This window comes from Ambystoma mexicanum, chromosome 12 (genome assembly GCF_040938575.1).
Source record: "Ambystoma mexicanum isolate Mex_15411 chromosome 12, UKY_AmexF1_1, whole genome shotgun sequence".
Lineage (NCBI taxonomy): Eukaryota > Metazoa > Chordata > Amphibia > Caudata > Ambystomatidae > Ambystoma > Ambystoma mexicanum.
The window spans coordinates 598417811-598436113 of record NC_090936.1 but is presented as its reverse complement, the minus strand read 5'-3'; the positions used below and the strand labels follow the sequence as shown (position 1 = coordinate 598436113).

Sequence of the window (18303 nt, the reverse complement as noted above, 5' to 3'; positions counted from 1 at the left end):
AGGCACCAAACACTAATATGGAGGGCCAGGTGGACAGGGGAAAATGTTGCACGTGTGTTACTTCTAAGGTAGGGGGCAGCGTTTCTGATGCTCTTTGATTACAGAAGTGGTGGTATGTCTTGGGGAGGAGGGATGCCCTAAACTGATGTCATTTTAAGATAAATAGCAGTTTTGCCAAAGTATGTACTGTGTACTAGATTGGGAAATGGCTGGGTACGAACAGAGATGAGAAGCCCGAGAGCAGATATAGGCAGCAAAATCGACAAAATTATACAAAGAATGGACAAAATGGAGGACAGGCTGGAACAAGTTGAGCATAACCAAATCTCCCTGAACACGGTGGAAACCCAAATGGACCACCGCATTGCAGAAATAGAATACAGGGAGGAGGAAATACACCTAAAGGTGGATAATCTCGAAAATAGGGAACGCCGTAACATGCGTGTGTTCGGCGTTCCCGAAAAAGAAGGTGAAACCGACTCAGACCTAAAGCAAACCCTGCACACCATTTTGAAACTCCTCTTTAAAGATGAATCAGTGGACGAACCCAAAATTGACCGCATCCACAGAGCTGGAGGCAGACCAGGAGGCCCGAGATCGGTCCTAGCTCGATTTCACAACTATGCGGACACAGCCCGGATCTTAGAAAAGGCCAGACACGCTTCACAACTCACTCAACGATGCGTATATTTCACCCTATCAAGACTTTATCATCACTCACGTTGGCAATGAGGAAGAAGTGCTCTCCAATTACAAAGATGCTGAAGGACAAAGGTGTTCGATACCGGTGGGGCTATCCGTTCTCACTCACCTTTGAGTGGGAAGGCTCGACCATGAAACTTGTTTCGGAAAAGGACATTGCAGAACTATTGGGTCCCCAGGGGGAGGGATCCTCCCTTGGTGAGTCAAGGAGAGAGGAGAGTGAATGGCGTACTAAGGGCCCGCGGCGCAGCAGGATTCAGGGATCCAGGAAATTCCGGAGGATGAACAATTCACAGGATATGGAGCATTAACCTGGATCCCAGACTGTCACACCAGACCGCACGAGGCAAAGGAGCGGTGGGGGGAGTGGTACGGCTGAAGCTGAGCGCTCGGGCGCCGCCCGAGGGTCAGTGGATTGATTTTGGTATGTCCGATGGGGGAACTTATGCTCAGCACACGCCAACGATGTACTCGACCCCAAGGTCAGAATCAGATCTAATTGATTAATTTCTGTCGCACAAACTGTGAATTGGAGCCTGCATGTTTGGGGTGCTCAGATAGAAATATGAGGCAATACAGACACTGGAACGATGCCTAAGAAGGGGGTCAGAATTCATACTTGTAAGTTGTTTGTGCTAGATTATGAGCACACGGTTGGGGGCTCACTGTTATATATGTTTACATTAGGATAGGACTGCTTGTTTCGTGGTTTCCATTGGTGGTCCGAGACCGACTGGGTGATGTTAACCTGGAAGGGTCGGACGCCGAATATAGGGGGGGGTGGAGGGGAGGGAGGCGAGGGTGGGGTGGGAGAAAGACATAATGCATCAGAAGACAGACCTGGGGGGCGGAAGAATACAAAACGGGAACATGAAGGGACAGAACATGAACTGGACGGGTCAACCCTTGACCTCTTCAGGACTAATTGAGACCCAATTCAAAGAAGATGAACCACACAAAGCACTATCAAACATGATGCGGACCATGAAGCAGACGACTTGGCCATTTACATACTCACACGAAGCTCGAGATGTCGCCTATATTCTCTAACGACACATTACGCATATGCACACTTAATGTGAAGGATTTGAACTCCCCCACAAAACAATCCATGGTGGCCAGAGAATTCAAGAGATCAAACAGATATTTTATTTCACCAAGAAACATGATACCGAAGGGGTGAAGAGAAAGCGATCCCATCTCACGAGGTAGGCTCTTCCTTCTGGAGCTCTAGTATCTTAAAAAAGACGGGAGCGGGGATCCTAACTCGCAAAGACCTCCGGATGACAACTTTTGAGACGTGGTCGAACAAGGAAGGAAGGGCTCTCATAGTTGTGGGAAACATTCAAGGATCAATTGTCACCCTTGCCACACTTTATGCCCCTAACCAAGGGCAGAATAGGTTCCTCCACAAAATCACTGAGAAGGTTTTTAGCATGGCTAAGGGACACATGATTCTTGGTGGAGACTTTAATACGTGGATGGATAGTTCTGTGGATAGACAAACTAGAGCTGATGCACATGACCCACCCACCTCCCGAGATGAAGCTGAAATCAAACCAACCCTTGACCTATATGGCCTCACTGACAGTTGGCGCCATTTGCATCCAGCGGACAGAGGCTTCACTTTCCACTCACTCCCCCACGACATGCTCACGCGCATCGATTAAATCTTCCTCTCTGATGGCCTCCTGCGCATACTTCGCGCGGCAAATATACAGCCCGCTGCATGGTCGGATCACGATATGTTATGGTGGACATATGCTGGAATGACCTGGCCCCACGGAACACCAAATAGAGATGTAACGACTTTTTACGGGCTGACTCGGTTTTCAAAGAAAAACCTGAAACCGAGATCGAGCAATTCTTTGCTACCAATGACACAGGAGAGATTGGGAAGACATCCGTATGGGAGGCAGCCAAGGCCATCTGGAGGGGAGTGCTCATTAGGGAAGGGGCCCAGAAAAAATGAGAACGTGTCCCGATAGAAAAGAATATTAGGGAGAAGCTCTCTTCAGCCCAAAAATTGGCACAGTCCTCCCCATGTGAGAGACCCAAGTATATTGCCGAAGCCAGACAGCTCAGAGAGGAGTTGAAAATACTTATCGTGAGCAAAACAGCTCAAACCCTACAATACCTCAAACAGAAATACTATGAAAAGGGCGACAAAGCAGACGCCCTCCTGGCAGCTCGTCTCCGAGCACAGAAGGCAGAAAGGTGGGTTGACCTCATCGCGAGGACAGATGGCACCCTCACAGATACAATAGTAACATCTCCTGATGGTATACAAGAAGCATTTGCCTTCTTTTATGAAGATTTATATAAATGTGACCCCCCCCCTAGGAAGTATTGACACATACCTTAAAGAGATGCGGATCCCCACACTCACATCCATGGAGGCCAAATCCTTAGATACACCAGTCACAGAAGAAGTTACAGAAGCCATAAAACGCCTAAAGACGGGAAAGGCCCCAGGAGACGATGGTTTCACGCCCAGTTTTTATAAGACATTCTCCACATTCATCGCCCCCTTCCTTGCATCCCTGTTCAACCACATCTTTGACACAGGCCAAACCCCCCCCCCCCCCGTCCTTCTCTCAGGCCCTTCTCGCTGTCATTCCAAAGGAAGGTAGAGACCCCAAATACTGTAGCTCTGATCGCCCTATCTCTCTTCTTAATATTGATGCTAAAGTATATGCCAGAGTCATTGCGGCCTGGCTTGAAACGCACTTACCACGTCTAATACACTCTGATCAAGTTGGCTTTGTTATTGGGAGACAGGGCACGGATACCATGAGGAAAACACTTCATTTAATCCTTGAAGCACAGGGAATGGGAGGGGATCCGTCCCTTCTGTCACTAGATGCCGAGAAGGCCTTCGATAGAGTGTCATGGGACTTCCTAGAAAGGGTATTGGTTTGGAATGGGTTGGGCCGAGGCTCCGCCGCGCCATTAAAGCTCTGTACACCTCTCCCACAACATCAGTGACAGTGAACGGAGGCTATTCACGATGGTTTACCTTTGAAAGGGGAACAAGGCAGGGCTGCCCACTGTCAGCGATATTTGTGCTGTCCCTTGAGCCGTTGGCGCAAAAATTAAGACAAGATGGTAGAGTTAAGGGAATCACAGTGGGAGAACTTGAATATAAACTAGGCCTCTACGCTGATGATATCTTATTACATTTAACTGATCCCCTAAATTCTGTCCCGGCTGCGATCAGCATAATTGAAGAATATGGCGAACTGGCCGGCCTGAAAATCAACACCGGGAAGTCTATCCTCCTCCCAATTGATAAAAGTAGAGATTCCGCGGCAGAATGCTTCGCTCCCCTAGGAGTAAAGGTCAGCCTCTCCACACTCCGATACCGGAGCATCAATGTTACCCGTGACCTGGAATCACTATACGAAGCCAACTTCCCTCCATTATCACATGCCCTTCAAAAAGATATCCAAAGGTGGTCCAAGCTTACCATCTCTTGGCTGGGCCGTTTAAATGCAATAAAAATGATGATTCTCCCTAAAATACTCTAACTGTTCCACATGCTTCCCATCAAAATGCCCCAAGAATATTTCACGGATACCAGAAAGTCTCTTTTAACCTTCCTGTGTTAAAGTCAAAAGCTTAGAGTCCCCAGATCACTGCTGCAGCTCTGTAAGGACAATGCAGGTGTAGGCCTCCCAGACATAGAAACATATTATAGAGCAGCCCAACTCTGTGTCCTCGTTCCGCACGTCAGGCAGCAGTCAGAACCACAATGGATAGCCCTGGACAACTATCATCTCTGTCCTTTTATCTTGGGTGAATGGCTAGGGGTTCCAGGGCCCCAACTACGAAATAGTGTCAAAACCCACCCCATTATTGGTACAATATAGAAGCCAGGCAAGAAAATGGTGGGAGTTACGACCTGGCCCTCTCCACTGGGACACCTTTGGTCACCAGGGATCCGAGATGCAATCCCGGACCCAGGGAGCTTTGAGACCTGGTACGATGCGGGATTAGAAAGGGCGGGTCAACTCTGGAGAAATGGCTCCTTCATCACTATTCAGGAGCTTCAGGAGGCACTCGGTATAGGCCCGCTTTCGGTGACAAGGGCGATATGGAAAGACCAGTTACAAAGGGACCTCACCCTGTTTGAAAGAATTCTTAACACATGCACAAGCTCTAGCGGTTTAATAAGTGCAATGTACTTGGCATTGATTGAGGTTGATATTACACCATCCCTCACACTCAAGGACAGATGGGAAGCGTATATGGGTAGACAGATCTCACAAAAACTATGGCTACAAATATGTAGACGAACGGCGAAATCATCTATATCTTGCCAATACAAACTACATGCCGTCAAGTTGATGTATAGATGGCAGTATGACCCAATCCAGCTTGCCAAAATGTACGAAGGGGTAAGCCCATACTGCTGGAGGGGTTGCCGGAAGCAGGCCGACTATTGGCATATGTGGTGGGGATGTGTAGTGGTCCAAGCCTACTGGTCCGAGGTTCTCAGTTGGATCAGGGAATTGGAGGATGATGAAAGGGAGAAACAACCAGTGTCGATTCTGTTTGGCCTGGTTGAAACGGACGACACGACCATGAAGGCACCCAAAATGAGACAAGGTCTATTGATGGCCGCAAGAGCCTGTCTCACCATGGTATGGAAGAGAGCCACGCTCCCTAGCAAAACTGAATGGCTGGGTGTTGCCCTAACATATATAGAATGGACAGCCTGACTGCAGCCCTACATGGGGATCGCACCACAGTTGAGAACACATGGGCTGAATTTCATGCTAAATATGTTACATGAAAATAATGTGTGCAAAGCGTTACTACATTCAGAGACAACCTACTCAACGGTCGACGTTGTCTGCTACGCCAAATTCATAGGTTATATTGTGCTTGTGTGCCCCATGTCATAGATATAAGAATAGTTCAGATGTAACAATTGGTCTCTTCTAGCTCTCCAGACGGCACTATGTGAAAAGGGGGGAGGGGTGAAGGTAATTGGTTTTGATGATACTATTGGAAACTTATGTGATCTCCAAAGACGTTATATGCTTTACACATGATTGTTCTTTTTGTGAAAACTCTTTATCTGACTTGTTGGTGGAAAATGCCTGTAAATGATGGTCAAACTTCTACCTTTGCAAAACTAATAAAACTGAAATTAAAAAAAAGTGAGGCTTCTGGAGTGAAAGGCAAGTCGACCACAGGAAGCTGAAGTAACCGAAAATGAAGACGGCCAGAGACGCATGCAGACCCTTCGCAACACTGAAGCGAACAATGCTGTCCTGACCCTGTTTTCTGTGCGACAGAGGAGCTCCGAAGAGGACAACTCCTTTCCTTTAACCGGTGCCAACAACCAGTCCCAACACGAACTTTGAAACGAGCCATCTCCCGAGGTCCTAGGCATTTCCAGAGCTGCGGAACCCCAATACCAGGAGACCTGCTGCCTGTTTTCAGTGTTTCGTCATGGAAAGGCCGAATCCGTCCAAATCTTTGCTGAACCCGTAAGGATATGATATATTTTATTTGTATCGCGCTCGTACACAAGTGTTTCAGAGCACGGCAAGGGAGGGGAACAGGGGAGAACAAAACAACGATCTTACTAGGCCCAGTGACATTGAGAACGTGCAAATGAATGGGAAAAGGGAAAAGTGCATGGAAGGGGGATAGTGGAAAGTGCAGAGCAAAGGAGAACAGATAAATATTAATAAATTCAAATAAATCGATAATGGAGCAATAAACAGGGGTAGTGCAGCCAGCGAGTGCTGCGTTTACGGCAGCAGAACTGGGTAAGTCTGATAAGTGCATAAAGAAAAGAAAATGGGGGTGTGGTGTGTTGTATGGGTACAGATACAGTCCCAAGTGCAGGGGGTGGCCGGGAGGCAGTGCAGAAGGGTGGCAGGGTGAGCAGATACCTGGGCCCAGGGGACAGATGGTGGCGAGGTGCACAGTGCAAAGAGAGCAGATCAGCAGGGGAGAGGGGAGCAAAGGCAGATGCAAAGAGGAAAGTCTTGAGGTGCTTCTGGAACCGGAGATGGTTCTCCTCAGGTTTTAGAGTGGCAGGGAGGCTGTTCCAGAGGGAGGCCCCAGACGAAGACAGAGATCTACCCCCAGTTTGTTTCTTTGAAAAACGACTGACCCTGAGGGGGTTAGAGGTAGAGAAGTGAAGAGCTCGAGAGGGGAGGTATTTGTGGGGGGATAGCTGAAGGTATTTTGGACCCAGGCCCCAGAAAGCCTTGTGGACAATGCAGAGGGTTTTAAATGCAATCCTTGCATCCACTGGGAGCCAATGTAGAGATTTCAGAGCTGGAGAGATACGATCCGAGGGCTTGAGGCCAAGGACAAGTCTTGCAGTCCTGTTCTGGATTAGTTGCAGAGGGCGAAGAGTAGAGGCAGGTAGATTTAGAAAGAGGCTGTTACAATAGTCCAACCTAGAGAGAACCAGAGCTTGGGAGACAGTGTGCTTCTGGGGGAAGGAGAGGAAAGGAAGAGTACCTATGAGGAGATGCAGTAGGAAGTTTGACTTTTTAGAGACCTCAGAGATGTAGGCGGAGAAGGAAAGTGTGGAGTCAAAGATGACCCCATTGTTCTTAGCCTCGCAGGTGGGGATAGGATGAGGGCCAAGCGAGGCCGGCCATAGAGAGAGAGGATGAAGAAAGTGTGCAGATGAGGAGGATCTCCATCTTGCTGGCATTCAGACAAAGATCATTGGTGGCACATCAATCGTGAATGGCAGTTAGGCGAGAGGAGGTGGCCGAAGGCAGCCTGAAAATTAGTTGAGTGTCATCAGCGTCGCACTGGAAATTTGAGCAAAGAATGGCAATGCAGTGTTGCAAGGACACTCCAGAGATCCGATCCAATTCACCCAGACCCCCTTAGAGCGTGAGTCTGCAGGAAGCGAAGAAGATTGACCGGGCGATCCGTGTCCTATGTTGGTGCTGCAGAAAAGGCACCAAAACCACAGAGTGAACCAAGAGGTTGCTGAAAGGGGGTTGAGACTGGTTGCTCCCACAGATCCAATGGTCAAAGCACTGATGGAAGGCCTTCTGGAGATCAGCAAACGTGCAGTGCTTCATCGGGATGGTTGAAGAAAGCATTGCTGGTTGGTCGGTGCTTGATCTCAGTGTTCTTGTCGGTTGATGTAGGCGTAGTTTATCGCTTGGGAATTCTGCGCCTTGTTTGTGTATTGCTCTGTGCGTGATGCACATGGACTTGAACTTTATTCACTGTATTAATGGTAGCCAATGTAGTATTTTTAGCGCAGGTGTGAGGTGTTCTCTTCTGGGTACCTTGAGGAGGAGTCTGGCTGCTGCATTTTGTATGCGTTGTAGTTTTTTTTCGAAGTCGTTCGTGCTAAATATGCACAAAGTTCATATTTCATAAGTTCATGCTAAATATGGAACATGTTCGTGCACACCATTGATATCTTTTTACAATCAAAAAGTAGTTCCAACAGTCTTGTACGGTGCAGAGACCAAGACCTACAGATCAGAAACACACTGGGTAAAACTCGAAGGCATCTTCTGGAAACGAGTACGTGCATTACCTAATTCTCAACCAATGTGCATGCTCAGATAGGAGTTGGGCCTACTTTCATTGTAGATTATGTATGCCTGGAAGCTTTGCTCCATGTACAAGAAATGCCTCCTAAGTGATAAACCGGGCACATTACTGCATATTTTATCTAAACTGCTCATGATACAATTTTGCAACAGAATGGAGGAAACAGATTATTACTGTTATGGTTGCAGCTGATATCTCAACAGAAACTGTTAATAGCAAATCCAATCTGAGCAAAACAAATTGTGGCAATATGACTGGATATGCACAATCCAGTCACGCCTGGAATAATTTACTCCAAAAAAGTTTAGAGCCCGGGAATTATATTTAATGAAATTCCCAGTAGCAGCGTATAGGAATGCATTATTGCGTGTTCGATTAAATCTGTGGCAAACCAGAGAAATTCTGGGTAGACGAAAAATCATACCCAAAAGTAACAATAAATGTAGATTTGGCTGCAACCCAAAACAATGAGAATTTAAAGCATCTGTTGACTTAATGCCCTATGCTAATGGAAAACTGAACTCGATATTTGAAAGCATATTTGAAAGATTTTAGAATAATGACATCAGACATCTTGTGGGAACAGATATTCCAAACTAGATTAACAATGGTCAGAATCGCAATTCTCCAGTTGCTTATGTCATTGAATTTTATTTATCTGTTCCAACTTTGATTCCCAAGATCTACAATTCAAAATGATATAATTGCATATTTTATGTTATTTGACTGCATTGTTTGACTGCATTTTCATTGAAAGGTTGATTCATTTTGTTTCAAGCATAATTCAAATTTTAAGATCTCCTTTCACTGTGGGGGTTACAATACTGGGGACAAGAGCCACGGAGGTACTTTGCATACCTCAACTCCCACTCCTACAGCAAACTGTGCATTCCATTTCCAATCCAATTGGGTGGTCATCTTCTAGTAAGGTCAGAGGGCCCCTACTTTAATCCAGTGTATTACACCTCACAGGATCCCCATTCCACACAGTCAGATTTTCTCCTGTTTTGGGGGCCCTTTGGGTTTGGTGAGAAAGTACTTCTTCAAAGGCTGATGATGGGCAGAGAAATCCGAGGGATCCAATGTGTTCATCCCTGCCCCATCAGACTAACATGAGACTTTGTCACAAGTGCCTGTTCCTATTTGGGAGAAGGCACGCATGTGCCCCCTTTGCCCCACCCCTGCCTAGATTCAACAGCACTAAGTAAACAAAGTATGAGAACTGTGTCCCAGGGATTGTTGTAGTATATATGGTCTATGGTCCAGTGCTGGTGAATTGGCTACCTTGTGCTCAGTTGGCTATGGTTTATATGGATAGAGTCAGTTTCACAAATCATGTGTTACACATCTACCTGTGTAAGTGCAATGTAAAGTTCAGCTGATGTTATCACTGCTCAGAGTGATACCAAGAAAGAAGCTACTTCCAGAGGTTAGTCTCTAGTAAAGCATCTTGTTTGTGTTGATTGGACCTCTGATGTGGCCAGACTGCTCTGAGGTATGGCTGGGATGTCTGTTTGGTTGTTGGCAAAGGGGAAGGGAGAGTCTATAAATGGTAAGGTGGTTTACTTTCCTGAGGCTTTCAAACTGTATATATAGTTTTCACAATGCCTGGCGTTTTTAACAGAAATGCGTAGTGTAAAAAAGGGGGTTACACTGGTATAACTGGGATATTCCATTTAGCAGTGGTCTGATTCAGTGTTGCTTTTCACCAGTGTGCTGCTTATTCTAACATAATATTCTTTGATACTCTTTCTTGTTGTTCTTGTCCTTTTTGCCTCCATGTTGGGTGGCCGAGGTGTGGGGGGTGGAGGCTGTGACTGCATGACTTGAAGAGTGTGGCCCATCTTGCTGTTTGGCATCCTGCATGAGAACTTTGGGATTGCAACTGATGAATGGTGTGCATATTAATGCCCAATATGCATATGGGGCCAGTGTGAAAATAGGGCCTATGAAAAAGGGAAACACCGGGAACTGCTTAGTTTCCTTGTACCCTATGCCGCAGTACAACAGGTCTACAGGGACACAGAACACCTGGAGTTGTTTAGCAGCTCTGTGCCCTATCGAAACAGCAGAATTAGTCAGAGAGGCAACTGAAACTTCAGCAACTGCTACGCTATCCTACAACACAACAGTTAAGTTACAAAAACTTAATTGGCATAGGTGCCGGCACGCATCGCCTTATCAAACACAAAGGGTGTGGTTAAATAACCTAAATGAACATGTGAAGTAGATTGTAGAAGCAGAGCTCTGAAAGCTGAGAGCAAGGACCATAACAAATTAAAACATTCACTGTACCTCAGTCATGAAGCATACTCTACAGCAATAGCAACCAACTGGAAGGCATAATGGAAAGAGAGAGAGACAAGTCCAAAAGACCACATACCGTGGACGAGACACCCCCCAGCTTGATGGTCTCCACCTTGGTGCCAGAATCTTCAACCGCAGCCTTCTTCTCGGGAGGGGCAGAAGAGCCACCATCGCTGCTGGACCGCTTGCTGCCGATCCCAGACATCCTGCTCTGTAAAAACAGTAACACAGACTACCTCAAATGTTGTCAACACAGATCCCTTCTCACATCAGCTTCCCAAAATCACCAAAACTGATTAGATGTCCTCCTAGGTGTGAATAGATGATTCCCCAAGTTTAATTTGGGCTCTGGCATTGCCTGTGTTTAAACATTGAACATAGTATTGGCCCAAAAGGTTTCCTTGCAGCAGAGTGACACCGTCATACACCGCCTCAGGAAAAGAACAAGAGTATTTGAATCATCCCTACCCTAGGGCACTACTGAAAGTTGTCCATTACGTAGTATGCATGATGCTACATTGCTAGGTAAAGTGTTTACATTGCAGTGATAGATGCAGTGTTAAATGGGGACCGTGTTGGATGCTGTTGTATTACCCTGTTAAGTACAGAGTTCACTGCATTGCTATGTGCGGTGCAGAAGGCATGCTAGGTAAAAAGGTAACTGCAGATGCAATGTTTGTGCAGAAAGGGCAGGTTTAAATGCAATTTAAACAGCTTTGCGAGTCTTCACTCACTATATTCAGCCAAAATGGCAACAAACTAGCAGAGCATCACTCTGGGTACCACATCCTTGAAATATCATGTGGTCACAGTCAGTGGAATCCTTCAACAAATAAACACAATCTGGAGGTGTGGATACATTGCAAGTCTAGCAATGTGGAAACTCTTCCCGGGCTTTGGGTCTAGTCGACAGAGATGCATTTGTCATGGTTAGACACCGAGGCCCCTATTCTCATGCAGGTGTTAAGGCTTAACGTTTTCCGTACTTAAGACCTATTCTGAAGGTGGCCCATTCTTCCGAAGTCGGAAGGAATGCGCCACTTTCGGGATTACATGTGGCTGTTGCTGGGATGGGTTGGAAACCAACCTAGCAACCGCCACATGCATAATCTGGCTTTTTGGAAGGGTATTCTTGTGGCACTCCTCCAGTTTAATAGGTGCCCTAAAATAGCACAAATATACGGTACCCTTTTGGTGGCGTTAGACTGGAGGAGTGCCACAAGAATGTTTGGTGCAAATGAAAGTGTTCATATACACCTGTGTGTTGTATATGAACACTTTCATGTACAAAGTAAGCTGCTTCAACATCCTGGAATGTTGAAGCTGCTCACTTTGTGTATAGGAACGTGTTCATACACACCTGTGTTTTCAGCAGCATTTTTGTAAAATAACATATGTCGTTATTTTACAGAAATGCTGCCGAGATTTGATTGCGCCAGTTGCAACTAAAAACAGGCGCAATCCACACAGTACACCGTCGTGCTCTATGAGAATGCCCAGGCCCACTTGAGAATACTAGTGGAACCTGGGTATCGTCTTTAGGCGCAGTGAATCGTGCTGTTTAGCATCTCACTGCGCCAAGTTCAGAATAGGGGGGCAAGTGTGTACGCCGCGCTAAAAAGCAGAGCCTTCTTGCGGATGCGGCCATTTCTCCAGGAGGCCCAACAGAGCTGCAAGTCCATGGCACAAGGGTCGGGAGACAAGCAGATGAACAGAGTGGAAAAATAAAACCGTGAGCTGTGCAAGATGCTAGAGCCGGCAGCTACTCGGTAGTGCAATTCATAGTCATGATGGCAAAACACAGTAAAAGGTGTCCGAGAGAAATGCTCAAAACTCATCGAAACCTTTTTTTCTTTTTGGGTGTCAAGGGGAATTAGACTCCAACCCCTCCTATTAATTTAACAATATTCTCTTAGCGACCCCCCCCCCCCACCACCTTACCCACACCGCTGTATGTTTTTTGAGAAAACAAACATTCGGAAAAAAATGACAGTCAGTAAGTGAACGTTGTACAGCTGCGGGCCCGACTTTTAAATGTGATTTACTATCTAAATAATTGGTGGGCTAATAAAATTGAAGTTTCTATTTATTTCTAGGTAATTCATCTAAAGGCGAAATCAGTATGAACCCTGGTACCAATGTCACACTGTTAGCACACGCTATAACCGTCAGTGCCATTACCGGCCTTCAGCAGATTGAGGCCATCCCCTTGTACAGCCTATTTTACAGTTTCATACTAGAATGTTCAATATGGAAAACAATAAAAAGCAAGCGAAGTTGGTTGGATTTGTACACCAGATATCGAACAGCACCAAGTTCCCAAAAAGAAGCATCAGAGATAAGCTGCTCATCTTACAGCCTCGAGCGCTAGGGAAGCAATCAAATTCTCCAGGCACTCAAATCCACCATAAACATTATGGTTCAGAAGATAGGCACGCTGTTATAAAAGGATGAATGCTCTTCCATGCAGCTTGAGAAATGATGTGGTAAAATGACAGCAGTGGAGGATTGCAAAACACAAGTGTAAAAAAAAAAGATATGGCTACAATACAATTGGAGATTAAAAAAAAAGGTAATGGCAAATGAGAAGCTAGGAAACCACGTTTTTTAGGGGAACTGCCGGAGTCCACTCACATTACGGGTAAGGTAGAAACCTCCATGGAGGTCTTGCTCATCGTGGAGTTAGATCACAGGTTGTCCGCTAAGCTGCTACTGGGAGCGCCACCCATGCTAATCATTTGCTTTAATTATTGTGACAGAGAAGTGTATGAATTTTATGTTTGATAGCGAATATTTTTTTTCTTGTTTGATGTAATTGTGAATTGATTTTGTAAGAGATATATTAATAATTTGTACCATATAATATGATAGGTTATTTATAACTCGCTTAATACCCCGAGGTTTCTAAGCGCGGTCCCAGGGATCAAACCGTGTCGTCTTGCTTCCAAGGTGAGCAAGTTGCCCGTGAGCTATCCTCCCAAGACATAAACCCACTTTAAATTTGTTCTTCCATTTTTTTTTTGTTTTTTTTTTTTACAATTTCACCTGCTCCCATTTAATTTGTGTTGAATTTCTTTTTGCATTTAAAAATGGTTACCACTTTTTTCTGTTTCGAGTAATATGTTGCAAATATGGGTTTAGAACATCTGTATTTGATAACATTGAAAGTTTTTGATGGGTTCAAAATAACAAATATTTTGTACGAAGGACCTGCATGGTTATTTATTTCAAGATTTGAGAAAACACCTTTCATAGAGGGATGGACATGTTTCTAGTGGTAGTCCGTTATGTTAATGGGAATTTGTAAGAACGTGGAGCTGGACTCTTGGTTGCTTAAAGTAAACTGTCCTTTATTCAGTAAAACGTAATTAAAAGAAATGGCATACGTTTGTGAGGGATCACTTGTTCCTCTTGGCCGAGCTTCTTCGATAAGGGGCGTCTCCTTATGCTTTCGCTGTCAGGGCATCTAATAGGCCCAGTGGTAACTGCTACTTTCTGGCTCGGCATCATTGCATTCCTTTGAAAGTGAGAGCGAACACAAAACAAAGTATCAGCCCTGTTGCTTAACAAAACACTCCATTCTAGAGCCAATCCGGTACATCGATACACGCCGTTGTACGTGGAGTCAACCACCTGACAAGGTCACCACCCCCAGAGGCTTTCCCTTACGTGAGCCGAAAGGACCTGCATGGGTATTGCTACGGTTCCGAGCGGTGCCTGACAGATCGAGTCAATGAAGGAGACAAATTGGTATTAATGTAGGGTGAGTGCATGCCATCCCGTCTTTGTCTCAAACCAAGGGGTATATAGTTCCCTTTACTTGCTTCAATCTGGCGATCTGCGTCCACTGTCTTGTGCAACATCTTGAATCCAGGAGCATCGGGTGGATGGTTCTACATAGGGCAGACAGCGTTATGTGAATCCTGATTCCCCATATGGAACAGGGCACCGTCAACCTCCTTACTCCTTATACCACACACCGCACCCTTTGAATGGTCTCCGTGTTTTCTTGGAGATCTGGGTGGGTTAGGTTAGCGGGGAGCAGAAACATGCCAGACAGATTTTCTGCTGTGTTGATGCGTGCAGTTTGCAAGTACCCAGAGGCTGTGTGCAAGCCTGTTTCTTCGCTGTCTGTGTCGAGGACATAGTATCGTTTGTGTCCAGATTGTTGTCTTGTGTGCCTGTGGTGCTATGATGCAGTGGCCAGGGAAGTGGTATGCAAGTTAGTTGTAGACGAGTAGAGTACTGCTTGATGTCTGAAGGGAAGGAGTTTAAATTGGTGTGAGCAAGTACTATCGTTTTGCTTTGTGGATGTGGTGCAAGGGAGTCTTTGGCATGTCTTTTTGTTTTGTCTATTGCACTCCGATATTTGAAAAACAAACTTTCTGAAGACATAGGACTGGATTATTGTTTTTACTTTTAATACAGAATTGGATTACTACTCAGATAGAGGAGGTGCCCACTGATTATGTGGGATTAGAGAGGTTATGTCCTTTTTCTAGGACCATGCACCATATATATTAAGCAATTTATTTCGACCTCTATGAATGCCATAGAACTGCGCCTTAGCTAGAGCATAATGGGTTCAAGTAGAATAAAATCTGTGCAGGCACTCATCCTTTGTCAATCTCATTTTAGGGATCCAGTATGAACAGTTAACGGCAATATGGGCAATGAGCAATTTTGTTTATCCCCTTTTTTAGGTTCCGATTTATGATGAGCAAGATGCTCTTGTAACTTTTAAAACAAGGATATTCACTATTAGGAAATGTTCTGTATCAAATTAGGATAACTGAGAATTACTTGTACCAGTGGTATGGAAAGACAGGTTATTGTTTATGAATACTATTTATTCATAACATTTATTGTAGGCTTTTATGGAATTTTATATTCCGAAATAAAGACGATGATGATTGGAGGAGAGGATTAAAAAGCAGGAATACCCAATAGTGGAGGATGGAGAGATTGAGGCGAATTAAGTTGATAAACCACCAAGAAGCAGTTAGGACATCCACCACTATTAATAGGGTAAGCCTAGAGTTGGTGGAAGATCGAACCCATGGCAAAGTGCCTATGAAGTGTAGGAAAAGCCAGTGGCAGGTAGAGCGAGAGGAGGGAAGAAGGGACAGCCCGAAAGAATGAGCAATTGGCGAGACATCGAGAAGGTAAGCATGGGTCAGGAAGGCATTAGAACCAGGGTGCCTGTGAGGTGAGAAGGGGCCTAGTGTAGAGCCCATGGGGGCATTAGTGTATGATTTGCATGGTCGACGGTCTGTCCTTTCTGTGAGAGGTGGCCCCCTGTACCAATGGCCCCCGTTCTCAGTCCAGCTGGGAACTGCTTCCTCCCTGGACCAAAGACCAGGCAAGGAGACCTCTACAATGCACAAGAACCAGCAAAGGACCTCTAAAGGAAAGCAGGATGATCAAAAGAATCCCATCTTGGCAAAAGGGAGACTCCCAAGGTTAGGGGAAGATATGAGAGGTGTTTTGTTTGAAGACTTTTGTGCAGCTATCTGGTAGCAGGCTATGTGGGCTGAGAAGCCAGGCGGCGCAGACAATGGTTCTTGTGCCTGCTTGACCCATTCGTACCTTCTTGTGGCCCAACGGTAGATGGAAGGTAGGCCCGGAGGTTCCTTCGAGAGTCCTTGGGGGGCAAGGGGGGGCTTTGTTCAATGTCCTTTCTATACAGTGCCTTTTGAAACAGTAGGCCTTTCGGTCTACATGTTACCATCCCTCGGTCGTCTGGTGCTTCCACCTCTTCGTATTAGCCATGCAAATCAAGCAAGGCTTCTCCTGGAGGTAGAGGTGCCTTCAGGGCATCTGTACCTCGTCTTGCCAGGTGCTTGGAGAATTTTCCTAAGCCCCATGTATAAAGGAAAGAATGACCTACCAGTAGTTTACAGGACAAAGTCCCTTTTTTCTCACCAGAGTGAGTCTTCTGTTTTTGCTGGCTTTTTACATGTCCTAACCTTTTTTTGTTCACATTAAGGTTGTTTACAAAGCCTTATTGCAGCCTACAAGTCTTGGGATGCCTTGCTAGCACTTCAGTCAGTTATTTGAAAGGTGCCTCAGTGTCTGGGTGACTTTTCTCACTCAAAACAAAATATTAACGTTAGAGGCTAGTGACAACTCCTTGCTTTTTAAATGTTATTTATTTCAAGCAAGGGATACCTCACTATGTAGCCTGGTGTTTTCTAAAGCCCTGTACCTTGGTGACTGTTTTGTTGCCTTTTTTCCACGATTTTCAGGGTACGAACGACCAACTCTGGTCCCTTGCCTACATGTCATCCGACTCTGAGCTCAGCTCAGGCTGGATAGAAACTGGTTTAGTTTGGGTGAGTCTCTGCAAGACAACGTAAGCCACATCCCTATAAGTGCGCTCACTTATGCCTTCGAAAATAGGAATGAGGCTAGACTCCACTGGCTGCAAAACCTTAAAATGGTTTATGAGATGGGTTTTGAGGGCTGATGTCACCATGAGCCAATGGCTGCATATATCTGTAGCGCCCCAGAGACACCTCTTCAGTGTACTACATAGAAATATTCCTGTGTATGTGGAAGATGAAGACTCAGATGTGGATCCTCCTGTAAGCTGTGTTGCTGGACTCTAGATCCTACTGCAAGTCAAATCTTTTGTTACTTCACGATCAGGGAACCATCTTCGACAATCCATCCTCTTAGTCCGGAGGGCACAGTATGATCCTTTCTACCTGAAACTGTTGAATGATCCCCTGTAAGCTCCCGTCTGTGTGTACTCACCCTCAAAGAAGCAAGAATACTGTTTTGTTGCTGGACAGTCAATGGCTTTGTTTCTGCTGTTGGAAAGGGCCGGCTCCATCTTCAGGATAAACACTGCTGTTGTCCTTTCTTCAAGGGAACTTCCATTGGGACACCCTACAACTTAAGGTCCAATCCAGAGCATCTGGAATCTTGAACCAAAGTGTCAGAATTGTATTATCTAGCTGCCGAGGTTTCTTCATCCACAGACTTGAGGATCGTCCGATTGGGGTACTCTGATGTAGCTTGCATCAGTGGTCCCATCCTTCCATTGCCAGGGCCTGCCTTCCAGACCCCCCTGATCATAACCTTGAATTGCTATATTTATTTAGTTTAATATACTTATAACCAATATTAGGCTTTGTATATACAAGAAAGCACACAACAAACATACATTGTCTACTTATCAAGCATTAAAGAAAAACATTTACAATGTTAAACTGTTAAAAACCTTAGTTAAAATATCTGCATTCCTTAACACATACAATGTTCTATTTAATCAAAGTAGAATTTTATAAAATCCCTGCAGACAATTCACTTAAAATCTCCATCAATGAGTGATACAATTTTATCATGTGGTAAATCAGATTAACATTGTTACCTTCCATTAGCAATGTCCACAGTCGAATAACATCACGACAGTTCTTGTTGCAACAGGCTTTCATATGTTTTGTCCTCAATTATTCAGGCTCAGACAGTAGCACATATGATCTGCTGTTTCAATACATTCCCCAGACAAACGACTGCGGCATTCCTCTTTTTGCTCATTCTATTTCTAATACCTGTGGGCTGTGGAATTTAAAGAGTAAATATTTTCTAATGATAGCACTATTAGGAAAGGCTTCAAGATATTTTGGTGTTGCACTCCGTTCCATCCAATACTTAACAAAAGGACTGCTATTACTTTTAGTTGCCAAGGAGACAAGAGCGGCTTCCCTTCCAAACTCTCAGATGTGT

General features: G+C 45.2%; 1 protein-coding gene across 2 annotated transcripts in view; it reads right to left on the bottom strand.

Annotated features, from left to right (window-relative positions):
* RNF20 (ring finger protein 20) overlaps positions 1-18303 on the bottom strand; it is an 838977-nt gene that overhangs the window by 750277 nt on the left and 70397 nt on the right. For both annotated transcript variants that reach the window (XM_069628987.1, XM_069628986.1), the window contains exon 2: positions 10646-10780. In XM_069628987.1, the coding sequence (XP_069485088.1) occupies positions 10646-10774 (129 nt within the window). In that variant the 5' untranslated portion in view covers positions 10775-10780. The remainder of the gene's footprint in view (positions 1-10645; positions 10781-18303) is intronic.